Here is a 19,888-nt window from a genome sequence, read left to right on the forward strand (position 1 = left end):
ATGGAACAAATTTATAACAATTTCCAGATCAGCATGAAAACAGGGACTGAAAATTGCTAAAGGGTTACTAGGCAATCCGGCAATATGTCCATTAGCGGAAGCATTCATCTAGAAAACAACACTCATTATAAAGCGAGGGAATTATTATTATTCTGTCCATCGAAGGGTCCACTACTCGCGTGTATTTTTGTCACGTCCGAGTCAAGAATTTCCATTTAGCTACTTTATGACATACTTATTGCATTTACGATTCGCCTCCCCACCTTTTGACCTGCGCGAGGTTGACTATTTCTAACGAACTTTGAAGTGGCCGCAGGGGCGGACAAGTCGGCCTATTAATGGGGTTTTACTTTAACGATTCTACGTGATGATCTGCTCAACCGGACTGTGGATGTTGGGTCCGACCAACGTCTATCTATCTATCTCCCAACTGACCACACACACAACTTCCCCCAGTAAGCCACATCTATAATCATCGAAATGATATCAAGAAGCCGGCGATGAACGCAATTTATGTGTCAAAACTGAAGTGAAGGGAGACCTCCCACTTGGAGGAAAAGTAAAAGGCTAAATGGATTGATCGAACTAATCATTTGAAATTTTCATGGGAATAAAAGAAAAGAAAAAGTTCTTCAAACGAGATATTTAAATACCCAGTATAACTGATTCATGTAACAGATTACAATTGCTACTGTTTCTTACAGATTTTTCTTACGAATTTTGCAATTTGAGTTCCAATTAAGATCTCTGCGATAGCTTGTCATTTGATAACTTAATTCAACAACTTCAGTAATGGAATAATTCCGAAAATGAGCTGCTTCTGTTTAGCATTCGATACCCAGTGAGCGAACATGTCGAACAATTGCAAATAAATTAGTGAAAACTAATACGAAACAAATGAAAGAAAAGAAAAAATTTTCGCTCGGCACAAAAAAACAAAAGAAAAGAACTGAAACAAAAGACGGGCCGAGATGCAGACGTGGAAACCGCAAAATGACAAACGTAAACGGCACCGCAGGGTGCCTAAGGATGCTAGCAGACCTTCAGGACACCAGAATCCTGGGTGGGTTGATCCCGACAACACCCACAACCGAACAGTGATTCGTGTCCTGCCCGCCTTTGTTTTTGGCAAGGGTCCAGACACATGCGGCGTTGCAGGCGGCGCTGTAACAAACCACTTGGAAGGACGAATTTCGGGACCTGGTCACTGATGCTTGACCAGAATACACACTGAGAGAAAATAACTAAGTCTAATTTGAAAATATTAAAAATGGTTCAAATATTGGAAACAATAAAATATTGAAAACAATAAAATATTGGAAACAATAAAAGAGTAGGGCTTTTTTATTTTTATATAATTTATAAGCTCCCGCACTCAATCGCTTCTGCGTCATTTCCATCTTATAATTCCCAACCGTTTATTCTGGATAGTGTGATATACAAATTTGAACAAGACAGAATTGTTATTTTAATATAAATATTTTTTTTATATATTATTTAAAATGGTTACTTATTTTTCTTAACTCTAAGGGGCTCCTGCTTCTTCCTCAGATTTTCTTAATTATTAAATGGTCTTAAAGCCTCAGTCTGCACTATGTGTTTTTCCCAGTGCATTGACTAAGGTTACCATTTAGTTCCATTGAAAATCAAGCAGTGTCCAGGTTTGTCCATATGTCAGCAGCAGTTGTTTGAGTCGTCCTGGCTACCGATATGGATATTGATATCTTTTCGCCGGCTGTCCCTAGTTATTCACTGCCTAATCTTTGTTACTTTTCTTTGGATTTCGGTTCCTGCAATTGTTCAACTTGCTGACAACTTTCGGCAAATTGCTACTACTGCAGGCCAGAGACCCGGGAGCCTTGCAGATATATATCTCAAACAATCTTTGGGCTTGAATACTTTGTTAACCAAATTTACACGCGACAGGCGGCTGCAAGTTCTTGGCCCTGCTGCAAGTTATCAGCTGAAACTGATCGCCCAGGCAACCTGCAAACTGTCCAAGAAGCCAAGAACCCGAAAAACCCTTCTAACTGAGCTCACAAATTCAATTTCGACCAGCTCCAAATCAAAGGTGTTGCTGACCCTTCAGCGAGGGATACTTAACCGAAAAAATAAAGGGAAGCAGCCGAGAGCATCTGCCAATGAATGCGTAATGACCAACTGCCAAAAAGTAGTGAGGGAAAGGACTCGAGACGGCTAATGAACGACGATGTTGAAAATCTACAACGTGGCTAAAAAAGCCGAAACCCTTGCGCTTACAGATGCCAACGAATTATATGCCAACGGGTTGGACACGATAAAAAAAGAACCGAAAAAACGAAACGAAAACAAAACAGTTGCCGAAGGGTTCGAGTCAAAGTCAGTCAAATGATGGCATGGCGCAATTATCGAGGCGGGTTAGGGATTTACCACCTGGAGTCTTGGATACCTCGCTCTCTTGACCAGCCGGCTAGAGCCAGCAGCAGCCGTTTTTCCTGCACTATAAAAAAACTAAATATATATATTATAGTTTGTCAAACTGAAACATACTTGTAAAAGATTGCTCCAGAAACAGAAATTTTACTTCTGACTGATCCGCAAAATAAAAACTTTTAAATTAAAGGAAGTTGGTTAAGATGGAGATTAATAATTCTTTGTATAAAAAGGTATATTAGTTATAAACACGGAACACAAATATTAATAGTAAAATAATAAATCTAAATAATATAACATTATTGAAGGCATATCAGGAACCAGGCATATCAAAATACCTTACATAAGAATTAGAATAAATGAATTAAATATCGACTAAGTATTAGTCCGTATCCATTCTTTTGAGTTTTACACTTTCTTTTATCATAAGATGGCTTTCTTATAGACACAGACCAGAAGAGATAAATAATTTTTCTGAGTGTGACTGATCCCGAAAGGGTTTAGTCTTAAATTTAATTGAGCTGTATCTGTATCCAGGAATCGATTCGAGTTGGCATCTGCGGCATCGCCTTCTCTCTCTCCATCCCGCTCTTTCTGCGTCTCTAAGTGGAACAAATGCCTAGCATAGGCATAGCACGTGCCCAGCGTGACTTCGAAGATACTTTATCCTCGGCAAGGAGCGTCAACTGTACCACTAGGGATCGTCCTTGCAGCGGCTTGATGTTGGCCATAAACAACGGCGACTGACACCAGGTGCTATCTGGACAGCGTTTTCTTGGTCTTATCACTAAGACCTTGGTCCTTGGTCCTTTTGTCCGGTTTCGAGTGCTTCGGCGCCCATTGTACCGCTCTGTCGTCGCCCGCTTTGTCCTGCGCAGCGTGCGTGTCCTTGCATCTTGGCCCATTGTTTTGATTCATTTTGTCAAATTTATATAAAATTTATTGCGACTCACGAAGTCTGCGCGGTTCGGCTAACCGAAAATCTTCATTTAATGGTGTCAAAATATGGAATCGCAGACTTTCGTCGAGAGTTTATGGGGGAAAATCTATTGAACCGAAGGAAATGTGTTGAAAGGCTGGGCCGCATTTTATACGACATTGGATCATGCTTGGCTGGTCAAAGATAAAGCACAGGATGTAATAAGGAATTTATCTATGCGGGAGATTCATGAAATCTAGTGATAGTAGGGGAGTAATTTTTGACAAAGATCCTAAATGTGCATTAAATATCTGGGAGTATTAAAAAGATTTTCTTAGCAGGAGGTAACCTACATTTTCGTTCTGGAAAATTCCGCTCAGTATTTTTACTAATATTTGCTGTGATCTTTTTATTGAATGCGCGCACCAAAAATTTGAAGACAAAGACAATTGTTATGCATTTGGAAAATATATTAAAAAACATATCTTCAAGTAAAAAAATGAAGTAAATTATTTAATTAAAGAAATTTGTTTTAATGTACTATCAAAAGCGAAATTCAACAATTTTGGTCGAATAATTTGTTGCGAGTATCAAATTAAGTTCTTGAAAGGAACATTACCTTAAGCTCCACCATTCAAAATCCATAGGATTTGCTATAATCCCCTAATTATAAAAGCAAAATAAGGGTGCTCTCAAAATTCTTCATCGATAAGAGGTATTAACCCTGAAATCTCCTAGTTAAAACTTCTAGATTTACGATAAAAACCATTTGCTAGTTAATTAGTACATATCTTTAGCAGAAAATCTACATGAAGACACCCAGGAAGACGAGGAAACGTAAATCCAACGCCAGGCTCAAATATCCTTGCAAATATTTAAGCCGGCCAAAGGTCAGTTGGGCCTCAAAAGCACGTGCCATGGTCTTAGTTCCAGAGCAGGTGATGCGTGAAATGCCGACTAGACTGAGGTGGCCCATTGTTTGGCCAGAAACACCCACAGTGCGTGCACGTATGCAAATATTTTTCAAAGAGCCGGGACAGCTGCAAGATGGCTAGAAACAAAGGGAAGCAACAGGCAGGATCAAATAGGGACCAGGACCAGAACCACGGCAAACAAAGGTGAAACGCACTGAACCTGCTGGCCAAAGCCAAAACCATTGCCAGGGATAATTTGTTTTCGGCCTCCCTACTGTTTTGAGGTATTTGCATTCGGCCGAGGTCAAATGAAGTGGCCAGAACAGATGTATTTTACCTCAACTCTGGTCTATTGCACAACACAAGAGCGGTGTGGTTAATACCAGGAAAAACATTCACACATCCACCTTGTTTGCGTAAAAAATCACGCATAAGTGTGAATCGCTTTTCGATGGGGATTTATTTCCCTATAATAGAGCTCTTCCCAGAAAGGATTTGGTCTAATATCACGTACCTTAGTTCAGGGGAAACAGAATCACTCAATTTAAGCCAGGCAGATGTATTTTCTCTTGCCTTAGATGCAACATTCAAATATATCAATTTATTTAAACAAACATATCCAACCCTTTCGATAGCCCAAACTCGAAATGTGACAATTCAATCTGGAGCATCGCTGTGAAAGGATTCCTCTTTTCAATGCAATAGAACAAACATTTCTCTGTCATGTTTGCATAAAATTCTACGGGATTGAACAATCGGCAAATGTCACAGACAAGCTGCAAAAATTTCAATTGATCGATAGGCCCAGCGGATTGTATAAAAGGCTTGATATCTATATAGGTAAATGGAGGTAATTTTCGCCCTTGACATAAATGGGTTAATTCAGTTGCAAAATGTGGGGGCGCTAGATACAAATACAGCTGCCAATGAATTCATGCAAAATTTCATAAATGGGATTTATTGTCAATACTTTTGTCAATAGTTGAACTATTTATTGGCAAATAAAATAAATGATTTATAGGCAAACTAGAGCTGAAGAAGAAGATATCTAGCAACATTGAAGTATTAAAGGGGTCTATAAAAAATATAAGGAACTATGGAACTCGCCTTTTTTTTAAGTAATTTTCATGAGCATATTAATGACTTTCCGATATGTTCATGATAATTGTCGTAAGTTAGTAGTTATAAGATAGCATTAGTAACATTTTTCCAAAAAAACTTAAATTGATTAATGAAATTTTGTAAGCCATATTATAACACCTTGGTTATTACCAAACCTTTTTTAAATTTATACTTATGGTAAAATAGGGCAATTCTCATTCCAAGGTACATATTTTTTCTGGAAGTTTTTCAATATGTTTTATTTATAAAAATGGCTCCTAGATATTTCACCACACCTATCTGAAGATCTTTTTGGGCTTCGCCTACTTCGCTTACTCATGGTTCAAAATTAACCAAACTTGACCAGAATATGCTGGAGGGCACCTGGATTGAATATGAAATGAGAACCTGGTTTATTTCCAGAAGCATTGAATCATCGCATGGCGAGGCAAGAAAGTAAACTTCTTTCCAGTTCCCCAGGCACCCGCACTATTCCAGAATAATGCCCCGCTGGCAGAGGTCTTTTCCTCGACGATGATTCCTTGATTCCTTTCAGCGGAATAAGATTTTGTTTTTTAACATAAAAGATCATGAAGAGAAAGAAGTCGGCCAGCATTGTGCGTTGTGCGTGGAGGACAATGCTCCAAGTCTTAAAAAAGGAGCGGCCCGAAGGACGAAGGACGAGAACTGATCATGCGTGGTGTTATGTACGCTGTTTGCAGCCTGTTGAGGAAACATCTGCCCCGCTCAATTTTTTCTCTCCTCTTCTTTTTATGCCTCGTCTTCTTGTTGTTCGTCTTCCTGGTATTGTTGCTGTTGCTGCTGTACGCACGCAGGACCTCTTGGAACAGGATACTTACAAAAAGTAAGCAGTAACATTAAAAAAATAAGAATACACCGAGGGAAATATTTTCGATAAGGATACATTATTTATTGCAAACCGCAGAGCAGAAAAAATTCTAGGCCGCAAAGGATCTAAAAAATTATATAATCTTAATTTTGTGCTTACTTCTATTATAATCAATTTTAAAAATAAAGGACTTGTTACAATAAAAATAAGTTCTTCTAAGTCAAGACCTTGAATTATATTTAAATATTCAATTTATTAAATAAATTTTTAAATTGTGCACTATTTAAATATATTTCCCTTTAATACATTTATTTTCTCCCAGTGAAGAAAGGAGCCAAGGCAGGCTGTACATGTGCACTTAGCCCGTACAGTCCTCGAGAACGGACTCGCCTGTCATCTAGGAACAATGTCAAGGTCAAGCGGAGCGCGTGTCCTTCCCCGCCTACGACAATTCCTCGCTGTTTTTTAATAGAAAAAATCTCTCAATTTAGTAAGGCACACGCAGGATATGCGTATCCTGCTTTAGTTGCATGTGCGGCATGTGCTCCTCCGCCGGCAGCTGTCACTGGCAATGATCGTCCTGTCACTTCATCCTTGGAGCGTGCGTAGTCTCAAAAGAAGACTAACAAAAAAGGTGGCCAGCAAGTACAGAGAATGGGGAAAAAATGATTTGATATTTTTTAGTCTATTTCCTGCGGCTCAGCTCAGCTGCCGTCATTAACATATTGTCCTGCGCCCACATAATATCCTCGGCCAGCAGATGTCTATGTGATGCCTCTCGTGTTATATATTTCAATTCAATTTTTGACAATATTTGGCTCCTGCCAATCCTTTCGTTCTGCCCGCCGACAATTGCCTCCTTTTGACGCAAACCTATCGCACAATGCCGGGATTAGCCTGTAGTCCTGGCCAATCCTTTCATTGTTGTTTAAATTTTGATACAGTGCCTGTGTTTGCTCAATAGCCTTTGACAATTTCGCAACTGTTTGGATATAGATTAAGGAGGGGACATTATTTTGGCAGATGTTTTCAAGGGTATTGGGTTAAAAATCAGTTCAGATGTGGGTCTTTTTAAAGTTAGATCACTTACAAGGGTAGTGATTCTTTGTTAAGGGATTTAAGTGAAAAGAAAACTTTAGATTAGTCTGAAGTTTAATACAAACAAGGCTTATTTAAAAACTGATATAATATATATTTAGATGTATTTATTCATTTCATTCTTTCAGTTCAACTGATTTTAAAAAGCAGTTTTAAACAAATTTTTTTACCTTCCTCAAGAACAACTAATAGACCCTTTTAAGAATTACACCTTATCGCTCTTAAAAGGTCCTTCAACATCAAGATATGGTATTTTCATGGATCATAACTCAAAAATTTCTTATCAAAATTGAGGTACAAATTCGAATTAGGTCAGTAAAAAACCAATCGTGTCCCAGTGCGATTCAAAAGAATTTCATTAATTTCCAGGCATTTGTCGATCAGCACGACATTTGTTTTCCCTTTTTTATGGAACACGCTCAGGTGAAATACACACATTTAGGCGTATCGAACCCCCGGGCGGACTGACCATGTCCTGGAGTTTCGTCCTTGGCCAAGTCCTAATCTCTAATCGCTCGTCACGCTGGCAAAAGAAAAGAACACGCTGGCAGGACTCATTTGAGACGCTTTAAGCCGGCGATAAGGATCGGCAGGTTCAAGGAAGAGTAGAAGGAGCAATAGCAGGTAGTCCTGCCCCATTGTCCTGCTCACGATTTCGTCCTGGCCAGCAGCCGGCCCCTGGCAGCCGGCATTTAAAATGTTGCAATGTGCATTGTATAATTTATATCATAATTCTCCATGCATTGTGACCCTACTTTATGGCTGTCTTGCAGCTTTATCCTGCTGCCCGGACTTATCTTGATTTCAATTGTTGCTTTCCGGGACAAGAAATTGTTATTTCCCTTGTTTGTTTTTTATTTAACTCATTTTTAAGCAGACAAAATTGAGACATTTGCGAGGGAGTTTTAAAATGTTTGATATTGCTTAATTTATTATCGCAGAAAATAAAAATATGCATATTATGTTAGCACTGGGTTTTAGTCGCTTAGGTATTATGGAAGTTTATAAGCAAAACTTTAAGAATAAAACTGAATTTATTATAAGCCTTTGTATTTTTTATGTATTTCTTTAAATTAAAAAATTACCTTAAAAACTCAAAGCAAGAAAGATCCTTTTTCTTCCCCCGAAATATTTTTCTGGGCTCTTCCGTGCAAGATAATCGATCCTTTGTTCTTTTCTATTTCCATAAATTTCCCTGCAAATCCCCTGTAATTCTCCTAATCCAATACTCCTATCCAATTATAAGTGCATTGGTGTCATCTTTCCATCCCAAAAGAGCAAACGACTTCCTTCCGATCATGCAAATTTTTCAAGAGGAAATGGGAAATTTGGTATGAAGTAGACCTGTACCGCAACCTTTTTGAACCTGTAAGTGATAGTTTCCTGGGAAAATCTTTGACCCGCCCCTTGTAATTTGCCGAAATCCGTGATCCCCTAATGATTAGAGTTTGCCAAAGACACAAAAACTTCCGGTTTGGCAAAAAAAAAGAAGAGAGGAAAGGAAATAGGAAGCGCCCGATTCCAATTCGGATCCTCCAGACAAAAGATGCGTAGGTACCGAGTGAAAACTCGGTGTACCTGTCACTAGCAGCGACAGATGCGTTCCAAGGATCCCGAGATCCTCGCTATAAGGATGCGGAAGTGAGGGCCGCGGTTCTGCCAGCAGAACCAAAACAAAACCAGAAAAATAAGAATGAGAATGCGAAAAACAGAAATCAGAAAGCGGAAATAACAGCAGTCCCGAGGTCCCGATTCCGATTCCAGTTCTGTGCAACAGTTGTCCCTGCACTCCCAAAATCACAACTGTTCCCGGCTTGTTTTGAATTTATTTCCATTTTTACTGCTGTGGATAGCATGTTGGTTTTTTTGTTTTTTTTTTTGAGTCCGGCATGTGTGAAGAGCATTAAGCATGGCTCAAAGGAGGATGCTGCGGTTTGATAATGTCAAACATGTGTCTGCCAAGCCGCTGTGCATGCCTAATGAGGACGATCCCTGATGCACCGCCGATGGCTGGGAAATATGCAAAGTCCTAACGGCAATCGAACCGGCCGACATGTGGGAAGATTTCGATTGTGATTGAAAATATTCAGCAATTTTTCATCTTGCAGGAAAGGTGTAATTTGGGGAATGAAGGTGGAATAAATAGAATGATGAAATATCTTAGATCCTAAAAACCAAAGATTGTATATTTTCCCTACTAGGTATTTTATTTATTCCTTAAGCCCATTATAAAAGTTGAGTAATTACTCCCAGCCATCCAAAAAATTGACTCACCCCATTGGCAGCGCCACTTCAAACCGATTTGTAGTCCACTCACAATTGGGCCATTTGCATTTGTCCAAAAACCACACGAAAATGGAGCAGTTCAAGCCATTGAAATGCCCGATGCGAATTTATTGCGCTAAAAACACCAACTGCATGCCTGATTAAATTCGAGTACCGAAATTAAATGTAACAAGCCAAAAGATGGAATCAAATTATGCGCAGGGAATAAATATAAATTGATGAAATTAATGAGCCATATTTTGTAGCAATCAAATGAAAAGACAAAGAAGACTCATCGATTTCGAGGCTGGGAAGCGTTTCTCAGGACAGGGCGTGATTATTGCATTTTAATGAACAAATTAAAAATCGATGCCCGACCAACCGATGATAACACGTACAATGTACTTAAATTAAACAAATCCACAAAATTTGTTATGGGAGGTAGGATGGCGGGGAGAGGCGAAGGGAGGGCGGCCAAAGGGAGTCCATAAAGAACTGTCGATCGAACACCGATCGTGAGAATGGAAATGGCGACAATGTCGAATGCCGCCGTCTTCGCCTGCCTCCTGAACCCCATAAATCTTCATAAGCTTGTCACGTTTCCAGTGCAACAGCTACTCGTAAATATCTGCTGGCTAACCACGCTGACGAAGCTCTTCCCCAAAATACAATAAAAATAAAATAAATAAAAGGAATCTCAGGTATATGGCCAACGGCGAAGCTTATATGCTCTTTGGAAAGTAAGCTTAGGGTTCTTAAGACTCCTTGATGGTTATTTTAAAGGGAATTCTGATTTAGTTCTGTTAAAAAACAATATACAATTAAGTTCCGGCTTGATATCGTTGTCAAAAAGTTGGAAGTTGAAAGATAAAAACAAAACTCCCAAAATATATTAACAACATTATAATAGTTATTATGTTCTATGTTGAAGTTGAGGGTTTTATAATACTGTATAATACTGTTTTCAAGACCAAAATAAGTAAGGGTCAAAATATAAATAAATTGGTAAATAATAAATATCAAACTTTATATTAATATAATAATAAAATGTTATGTTGATAGATAATAGTGTTAGAAGTATTTTTTTACCCCTCTTTGAGAGAAAAGGTATCATTGTACATTTTAATTTTTAGTTATTTAAATATTTTTATGTTTGATGGCTCCCATTCCTATTGTATCAAAGCGAAATACTCTTTATAAAGAGTATAGTAATGCTACTGCTCGCCGGATTAACAATTATTTTGACATAAAATAGCCGCACGCCCGAATCGGACGAGAGTTCTGGAGCTGGAGACGAGCTCCCGGTCTGAACCCAAGCCCGGGTCTCCCGCTCGACTCCCTGATGGTAAAGTCAAAGCTAAGGGTAATGGTAATGGTAATAATGGTAATGGTGACAATCGCCCGCCCCACACAACAGAGTTCGTGAGTGCGATGGTGATGGTTCGGAGCTTGGTGGCGCGGTGGCTCGGTGACACGTACTCGGCTCCTTCTCTTGGCCAAGATGCTTTCTGGACTACCGTTTTTTGCGGCTGGGATTGACTCTGATTTGGCAGTCGGGACACGTGTGTGTGTGAGCCAAGGCAGCCGCCGTCTCGCCTCCTCAATTTGTGGCAACGTTCAATGAAATTCGGTCGTAAAAGTTGTTGTTTATCGTTAATGTTTTGCATTTCGGAAATGCTTAAGCCACTAAGAGGGTGAATGTGAGGGGGAAATCGGGCGTAATGAGTGTAGGAGTTCAACAACTTCTGTTGGCATTTCCAATTTTGGTTATTTTAAGGGGGTACAATTTGGTTGGTAACCATTTACGTTGTTCAAAAAATTATTACAGGAAATAAACTCATATAAATATTTCTATAAAGAATATTCCTTTGATCACTCTATTGTCAGTCAACATGGCTGTTATTATTGTTATGTTTTAAGATTTAATCTATGTATTTTTGGTCTCACTGTAGAGAAGATTTAATAGCGCATATATGTATAAAAATAAATTCATAAGAAGAAATAAGTAGATTGTTAATTTACATAGTTTAAAAACTAAATTGACAGTTTAAATATTTATTAAATCAGAAAGAAAGTTAATCTCTCTTAAATTATTTATTTGATAATTTCATTGTTGACATACAAATTATGGAATATTTTAGTTGTTGCAATGGTAACAAATCAATTGGTTTACTTACCCCAACCTAATTCTCACCGAAGATTTCGCTAACGAGTCTATAACTTTCCTAACTCTCCCCTTTTGGTGTCCGCGTGTGTGGAGAAAACTTTTCCCAGGCATAAAGCTAAGCGAAAAAAAACAGAGTCGTCCCTCACCAACTAGTGCGTCTCAAACGCTGACAGGCCCAGTTAGTGGTAGAAGGCAATTGGTAAGCCAAACAAATGCCGACACTGACGGTCCACTCATCCGCGATTGACATCTTCATCATAAATAAAAGTGAAAAACCTGCTGCTACAGTTTTTCCAAAGATCTCAATCTGAATGTGGCAAGTGAATGCCAATCAAGGAGACAAACAAACAAGCAATCATAACAATAACAATGCCATTGACATTACAATTACGCTGATGGCTATTACATACACTTAACGTGGCCAAATGAAGACATCGTTTCCGAGGGGAGGACACAAAATAATTTCTCCACAAAATATTGCGCCTGTTTGCTAATGGGCCGGGCAAATAATCCCGAGGAGCTGCTTCAGATTTCCAACGTGACGCATACTTAATTATCGGTGGATGGAGGATGGCGTGGCACGCCCGGCTCGTTTTGGCTAGGTGTTAACAAATTCATTTCACTCGGCCAACTCGGAAACTGTAACTGGTTTGGTTGGCAGCTCCATCACGTAGAGCCAGAGCCCCCAGATCCCCCGAGAGCCTTCATCATCGCCAGCGACCGATGTTTTCCTTCACGGTGGCTATATCACAGCCACATGGCTCTTTAATCTTGTGGCAGAGGGGCGGCAACATTATTTGCATGCTGATTAGCCTTCAATGTCAGTCGCCAGACAGGTTGCACCTCACTTTCCCATGGGTCTCTGCCTTATTTCTCTATCCATAGCCTGCTCCAATTTTCAACACTTTTGACGTGCCTGTTAATTGATTTAGAGTGCCAGTGCGGGCAACTCCATCTCTCCATCTCCAACTCCATCTAGATCTCCATCTCCATGTTGGGTCTATGATTATAGAGCGCCACTTGCTTGTAATGCCAACTTTGGCTCTGGCCACTGTAATGACTCTCCGTCTCCGGTGCTGCCGGTAATTGTTGGCCATTTTGCTCTACGTGCTGTCTCATGGGGGGTTCCCCTGGCCAGCCGCTCGCAAATGTTTGCCTAACTGCTCAATCGTGCAGAAATGACAACTTTATTAGCAGTTGGTGGGCGGCAACGACAACCAGATTTACCAGATTAACAATTTATGTTAAGGCAAATGGTCAAAGGATCCAATTTAATGCAGAAAGGTGTCTAAAAAAGCAAGTAAAGTAGTAATTCGTCATAGAGATATACAAGATTTTAACATAATATATATATATATTACTTAAATATTCTTTGGAAATATTTTATATTAACCGTGGATAATATTTTTTCTATTTGTTTACAATTCATTTATTTAGAATATAATAAACGACAACAAGATTTACAAGATTAAACAATTTATGTTAAGGAAACTATACTTAAACTATAATAAACTATAATTAAAAAGCAACTCAATAGGAAGCTTCATAAATTCTTAAAATAAATACATTGTATTAAGATACTATTTTTCATTAATTTTTTTATTATTAAATATTGGCAAATGGTCAAAATGTTATTTCTAAGTATTTTATTTCCTAGCAAAAGTATTGTTTAAAATACAAATTCAACGATATTTTTTTATTTTAAAACATGTATTATAATAGAATTAGCAATAAAAATGAAATGTATAGCAAAAAAATTATAGAATTGAAACAGCTTTCTAAAAAATATTTTGAAGTCAAAAGGATAAACAACTAACAAATACAATTTGATTTAATTTATCAGGAAACTATATCTGAAATTATTAAATTATTATAATAATAAATATTATTTTAAGAAATAAAACAGCTTTCTAAAAAATTTTTGAATGCATAAGTCAAGAACACAAAACCGCTACCAAATAAAGTTAATTTTATCCATAGGGAAACTGGTACTGATATTATGAACTTCTTTCCCAATGCGAATACTCCAATATAGTTTAATGTTCAAGGAAATTTCTAGCAATTCCTAGGGAAAGTCCCACTTAAGTTTTAAAGAACACCTTGAAGTATCTACTCTGGTTACAGAGGTTTCCCCAGCAACTGCAGCACCATGTGCTGGAAATTTCCTCCATCGGGCATTCCGCGAAAACAGAAATCACTCCAAATGTTCGGAGGGTCAGTGGAACACCTTGCCGGGGCGTCGAATTCGGTCCGCCACCATTTTTTTACGCTCGACGGGAGAATCAGAGACATGTGCAAGAGCAACAGATTGTCGAGGGGATTTCAGTGTTTCGGTATTTCAATATTTCGGTAGGTAGGGATGTGCAACAAATGAAACGAATCTCTGAGGGCTGGCAGTTGGTGGTCGCAGCAGGTACTTCGGATAGGAAAGGTCCGGAGGATCAGCAGCATCCTGAGTGCAACAGGCTGCACTATCCCAAATGGATTCTCTGTTATTTTTTAACATGCAGGAAAGATTTAGTTTTGTGTTTTGTTCTTGACCTGGCAGCTGCTCTGGAATGCCGGCAAAATGGTTGCAATCACAACACAGCCAGACCATGGATCCTCTTCCTAGACAAGGATCTATAGACTATAGTACTATAGTATCTGCTGTTGACGATAAAATCGCCTGTTGCTGTTTCTGATTCCAATCAAGCCTTGGCTAAGGTATTCTTTCAGCCAATTCTGCGATTTGGCCAACACCCAACGATTTAAAAGCGTTCAAGTAGTTACAAGGCCCATTGGCCATTTCCATTGAATTTGTCTAGTTTGATTATGGCTTATTTGTATTCGAATCGGGATTCTTTACGCGGATTTTATGCAAAACAGTCAATGTCTGATAGGCTAATGAGCAGTGGTTATGGTCAATTGGAATTTCAGATGGTGACTATTTTAGTTTCAAATGGTTTCTAGTGAAAATAGGAATGGTATCGCAGGTGAATATAAGAATTTTGCAGAAAGTAATAAATGTATATTGTAAAAAACTTTCCTATAGGAAATATACACATATATATATACAAAACATTTGTTTGTTGTTTTAAGCTAAATTTAGATTTATGAATTGTAAAAAATTAAAATATAAATTAAAATGTATCTACAGGTTGACGCAATTTCTGAAAAAATTCAGTGAAAGTGAAAAATGTAACGTAATGACTTTTACAAAATACTTTGTTTTGTTATTCATTTTTAAATAAATTAAATTTTAAGCCATAAATCCTTTAAGGCGATATTATAAACTCCCAAATTGTAATACAACTCGGCAGCAAGACATCATACTTAAAGCTCTCACCCTTTATTTAAACTGGGCTGCCCGCCTTAGCCCCACTATAATATTTAATCGGCATTAAGCAAAATTATATGAATTCAAAGAGAGCTGGGGCGAAACAACTTTTTAAGGAACAGCTTAAATTTTACTGCTGAATTTTATCGTGTGGAATGTTTGCGGCATGTTGTCGCTCGTTGATGCCACACACGAAAAACTACAAAAAATTAAAGCAAGTACGAAAAAATGAGGAGCAGACGCGAAGTGAAGCCTGATGGTCACCGGCTGCCCCGAAAAAAGGTTGGCTTTTGGTTTTATTTTACTGTCCCTTTGTTTTGGTTTGGGCCGCGAAGCCAATCAAAATCTGGTCAGTGGCAGCAGCAGGTTGAAAGTGGATTTTGGGGCATGCATAAATAAATGATCAGCGTGCAGCGATCGGTTTTTAATTACACAGCCTTGCAGTTGACAATTTTGGTTGCTCAGGCATATGGCACGCGTTGGGGCATAGACAGATCCAAAAAAGGTGAACAAAAAAACGGGGACAGTGAGAGTTTGTTGACACTGGAGCCAGCTGCTGGGGCGAAATGTTTGAACAGCTTAAAGTTTGCCGAGCTGCTGTATGTTAACATTGCGCAAACATGCCACAAAGGACACACATTTCCGCATAAATGTATTTTTCCTTTGTGGCATCTCTTTTTGCCCCCCTGAAAACAAGCCAAGAAGTCAAAGGAAAAGGAAATCATTCTGTTTCTTATTCGCATTCGCATTTCTTACTTCCACCCCAAACTGTGACGACTTCTGTGTCCTGTGTCCTTTGTCCTGTTCGGAGTTATTTTCTTCCTTCCTTTGACTGACATATTTCATACAATTGCTTGGCATTGTGTTGATTTTCCATGGCTGTTAAATTGATGGATTGCTGTGCGACTTTTGACACCACACACAATTGCAATTTCCCCTGCTGTCGTTGGCCGTGAAGGAAACTCCTCAAGGATCTCCGGGGAAAATCTTAAGCAAGCATGGCTAATGCCAGTGACAACTGCCGCCAGTCCTTTGGATCCTTGAGCTGACATTTACTACTTTTTTGGGGATTTTAAGGCGACATTTTTATGGATATCACATTGGAATTGCGCTAAAGAGAAAAGTATGGCATTGAAGGAATAAATCTGTCAATCACAAATTAAGAAATCTGTTAAGGTTTTAATTTCAAAGGAATGGAATTGATTTACCATGAGCTCATTAAGACAAAAATATCCTTGCTTCAATATAAAATCAGTAGGTATTACTTAAATTTATTTTGAGAAAATGTAATGTTTAAAAATACAATTTTACTACTTATTGCAAAGTGTAGTTTCATTACTTTTACAGGGAGATTATGAACAAAAAAGGCCTTGCTTCAATGGAATCAGAAGGTATTTACTTAAATTTTTTTTGAGAAAATGTGATAGTTAGAAATACTCTACTCTACTTCTTTATAAAATGTTTTAAGAAGAATTAAGAAAATATTATATTAAATATCTTCTTAAGTAAATTAGTTGTGATTATGTATTTTTTATGTTAAGCTAGATTTTCTATCTAAGCTGAAGATACGTTTTTTGTTAATTAAGAAAAAATAAATCAGGTTCTATAATTAATAGAAATAAAGGTCAAAGAGTAAAAGGCAGAAAAAAGGAAGCTAAAAAATGTTAAGTTCAAATTCAAAGTTACTGTTCCTCTTTTTAAATAACATCTGCCAATCCTCATAGCCAGCCCTTTATTCTAAGATGCACTTGTTTCTCTTGAAACCATGTACACAGCCGAGTACAGATGTATCTATTACCCCCGAGAAGTCTTAAGTTTCTCCAAGAATCAGCTGACGAAGAGAGATGGAGAGAGACAAGAAAGCGGACGCAGCCACTTGAGAAATCCACCTGCACGACTGGAAACGATCTGCGATCTCCGGCGATATACCATACCCCATACCCCATACCCCATATACCGTATACCCCTCCGAATGGCCGGCCCTGCAGTTTTAATTTTGGTTGCGTGGTTCTTCAGTTGGCGCTGCTATAGCTGCTGTTTCTACTTGAGCAAACTGCAGATTACCCGAGTTGAGCCCTTAAGTGTGTTCCATATCAGGTTTATCATTCGCTGTCATTGTCGTCGTGGCTCCGAGACGAGCATACGCTTCACTGACCCAACGAGCGAACGGATTAAATATATCATTTTTGTTCCCTCTTTAATGAAAGGGTTGAGCTGAATCCAGTTCGCTTCAATGGCCAGTTGGCTGGAAGCTCTCGGCTAACACCTGAAAATTGCAGCTTACCCAAAAATAAATATAAAACGGAAACTTTGTTTCGGGGACACCGCACATTACACACTAAATATGCTTTATGAAGAAAGTCGAGGCAGGGATATATGGCCAGGGGTTGGTAATATAGCCGAGCGTAATGATTGATATTGAGGAAGTTGCCTTGCGGTTATATTACCAAATATCCTTTTTGGCGGGGTCTTACACTGGGCGACTAAGCCTTTTTGGAAAAAATATAACTTCGTATTCCAATACATTCTACAAATACATAGACCTTTTTAAAATTAAAATAGTTTGTAAATAAATGTTAAGACCAAAAATTGGAATTTTTTTAAAATAAATTCCATTAAAAAGAAGTAACTATAATAATCATATTTTAAAGCTGAAATAACAGTATAAATATTTTATATATAAATATATACGAAATTTGAGCTTTTCCTACGATTATTATTTAAGATTTTAGTCCATTCAAATTTTTTATTAATATAGATACATAAATTGTTTAAAATTATGTGAAGTCTTAAAATAATTTTAAAAATCTTTCGGTATGCATTCTTGAAATATTAAAAATTTAAAACTGCTGTTGTATTTCTCTCAGTTTAACCGAAATGTATTTCCTTTACGAGTCATGGGCTAATAAAGTCCTTTGTAAAAAGTTAACAATTAAGCAAAGGAAGGAACCACAACAGGGTGTTCTTACGAAACGGAACATAAGTAGGCTTTAGTTTAAAATTATTAATGAAATTTTACATTACAAATTTAGAAATGAGAATAACCTGGAAAACGTTCCCCAAATTGCTAATTGTAGTACCATTGCTGCACTTTTACCTGGCCCACTGTGTTCAGGCCAAATCTGAGGAACACAAGCGTCGCAAGGAGTCGGGTAAGTGAATAAATTCCTATTTAAATATTTAACAAAATCGATTGCTTTGTCAGAGCATCCAAATGGGCAGAATGTAAATATCGCCTGGCTGTTGAAGCAGGGGAAGTTGCGAAAAACATAGCTGGACACCCTGTAAGGAAGTTTGATGGCGAGGAAGTAAATGCTCGCAAATTACCCCAAGCCAAAAACTTATCGACAAGCGACGCTCGAAACTGAAACGGAAGCAGAAAGTCAAGGTGCAAAACCAAAAATCATTACACCTGTTCACAAACACAACAAACCGAGGAAGATGTGAGTGTAGAAAGCGTAGAAATCGAATGGACAGTGGAGAAATAATGTGAGGCACGAACGCTCGTAGTTCATCCGCAAGGGTTGAAGAAGCGAGAAGTTCTTCATGGGATTGGGGTAACTCCCTATCTGTTTCGTTTTTATTTTATTTTATATTTTTGGATGTATTTTTTTCGGGGAAAACTGGTCACGGTTCATGCTCATCGCTTTCTGTTGCATGTGGCAGGCGACACAAATGCAAAGCAAACGAAAACTGTACCGTCTTGATATCAGAAATTAATAAACTTAATGAGCGCCCAGCGAGAGATAGACATCTGCAAAAGGCCCAACTTGTTGCAGCTGCAAAAGGATTTGCACGAAATTGCATTTTAATTGTTTTGTTAAATTTCATTTTTGCCCACTCGATATTAACCGCTGATGGTAGATGGCATTAGCACATCTTTGGTGACTGCACCTGCCTTTCCCTCGAGATCGGAGAAAGGTCTGTTAAGAACGGGTTCCGTTTTTAGGTATTAATTAAAGTAATATTCTGGGTGCCTTTTTCGTATAATTTATTATCTATTCATCAAAAAATGTGGGCACACAAAAAGGGTTGAAGTTAGTCATTTGTGGCAGATGCAAGAGCAGCTGGAAGAGTCTTCTTTTTAAATATATACAATTAAACTAAAACAGTGTGAGATAATGATATTCACACCTATTACAACTTACAAATGAATTTAACATAAATGTAATATGCTATAAAGTTCGTAGTTTATTCTTTAAAATATCCATTTTTTAAGACAACCTCGTTGCTCTTATATATTTTGTCCTTCCATGTGAAACAAAATTACTTCGTTCCGGCCTCCAGCAAACTAGTCATCAGATAAAAAAGATAATTGCGGTGGTTGCATATAATTTGAGTTTAAATTGGGGAATCCTTTAGTGTATATTTGTTTTGTATAAATTAAAGTTGAGAAATAAAATTTGCATACAAATATTTGACTGCAAATAGTACATTGCTTGAATTAAAATTTTATTTTATACTCAACGACAGTAACAGCTCCATTCAAAAAGCTTCTCATGGGAAAAACGCGTTAAGATCCTTTAAGATATCCACCCTTTTTCAGCTTAAGTATATAATTTGTACGCCTTATCAGCCGGAAACTTGTATTCCCCGCTTTTATCAACTTCATTACGCAATGGTCGTATAATTATTTGCCAAGGGAAAAACTCACTCGGCAACAAAAGACTTAAGCCACGAACCTTCTTTTCGATCTTTTCGAAGAGGGTAAAATTACGGCATTCGGATATTACTTAATCATACATTTGAGTGGTCGCAATATGCAGAGCACCTTGCACCCGTGATGGGGGAAATTGAAATGACAGTTGAGTTTATGACGTCGGGGAGGGGCAGAAGGGGCAGA

The 19,888-nt window shown here is 38.1% G+C and overlaps 1 protein-coding gene across 1 annotated transcript; it reads left to right on the forward strand.

Moving 5' to 3' along the window:
• The first annotated feature begins 18,025 nt into the window (after positions 1 to 18,025).
• On the forward strand, positions 18,026 to 18,903 carry LOC108010753 (uncharacterized). The gene is made up of 2 exons (XM_017075679.4): positions 18,026 to 18,197; positions 18,251 to 18,903. The coding sequence occupies exons 1-2, from the start codon at positions 18,053 to 18,055 to the stop codon at positions 18,316 to 18,318; spliced, it is 213 nt and encodes a 70-aa protein (XP_016931168.3). The 5' UTR covers positions 18,026 to 18,052; the 3' UTR covers positions 18,319 to 18,903.
• Positions 18,904 to 19,888: the final 985 nt, after the last annotated feature.

Source organism: Drosophila suzukii, chromosome 3 (genome assembly GCF_043229965.1).
Source record: "Drosophila suzukii chromosome 3, CBGP_Dsuzu_IsoJpt1.0, whole genome shotgun sequence".
NCBI classification, from domain to species: Eukaryota; Metazoa; Arthropoda; class Insecta; order Diptera; family Drosophilidae; genus Drosophila; species Drosophila suzukii.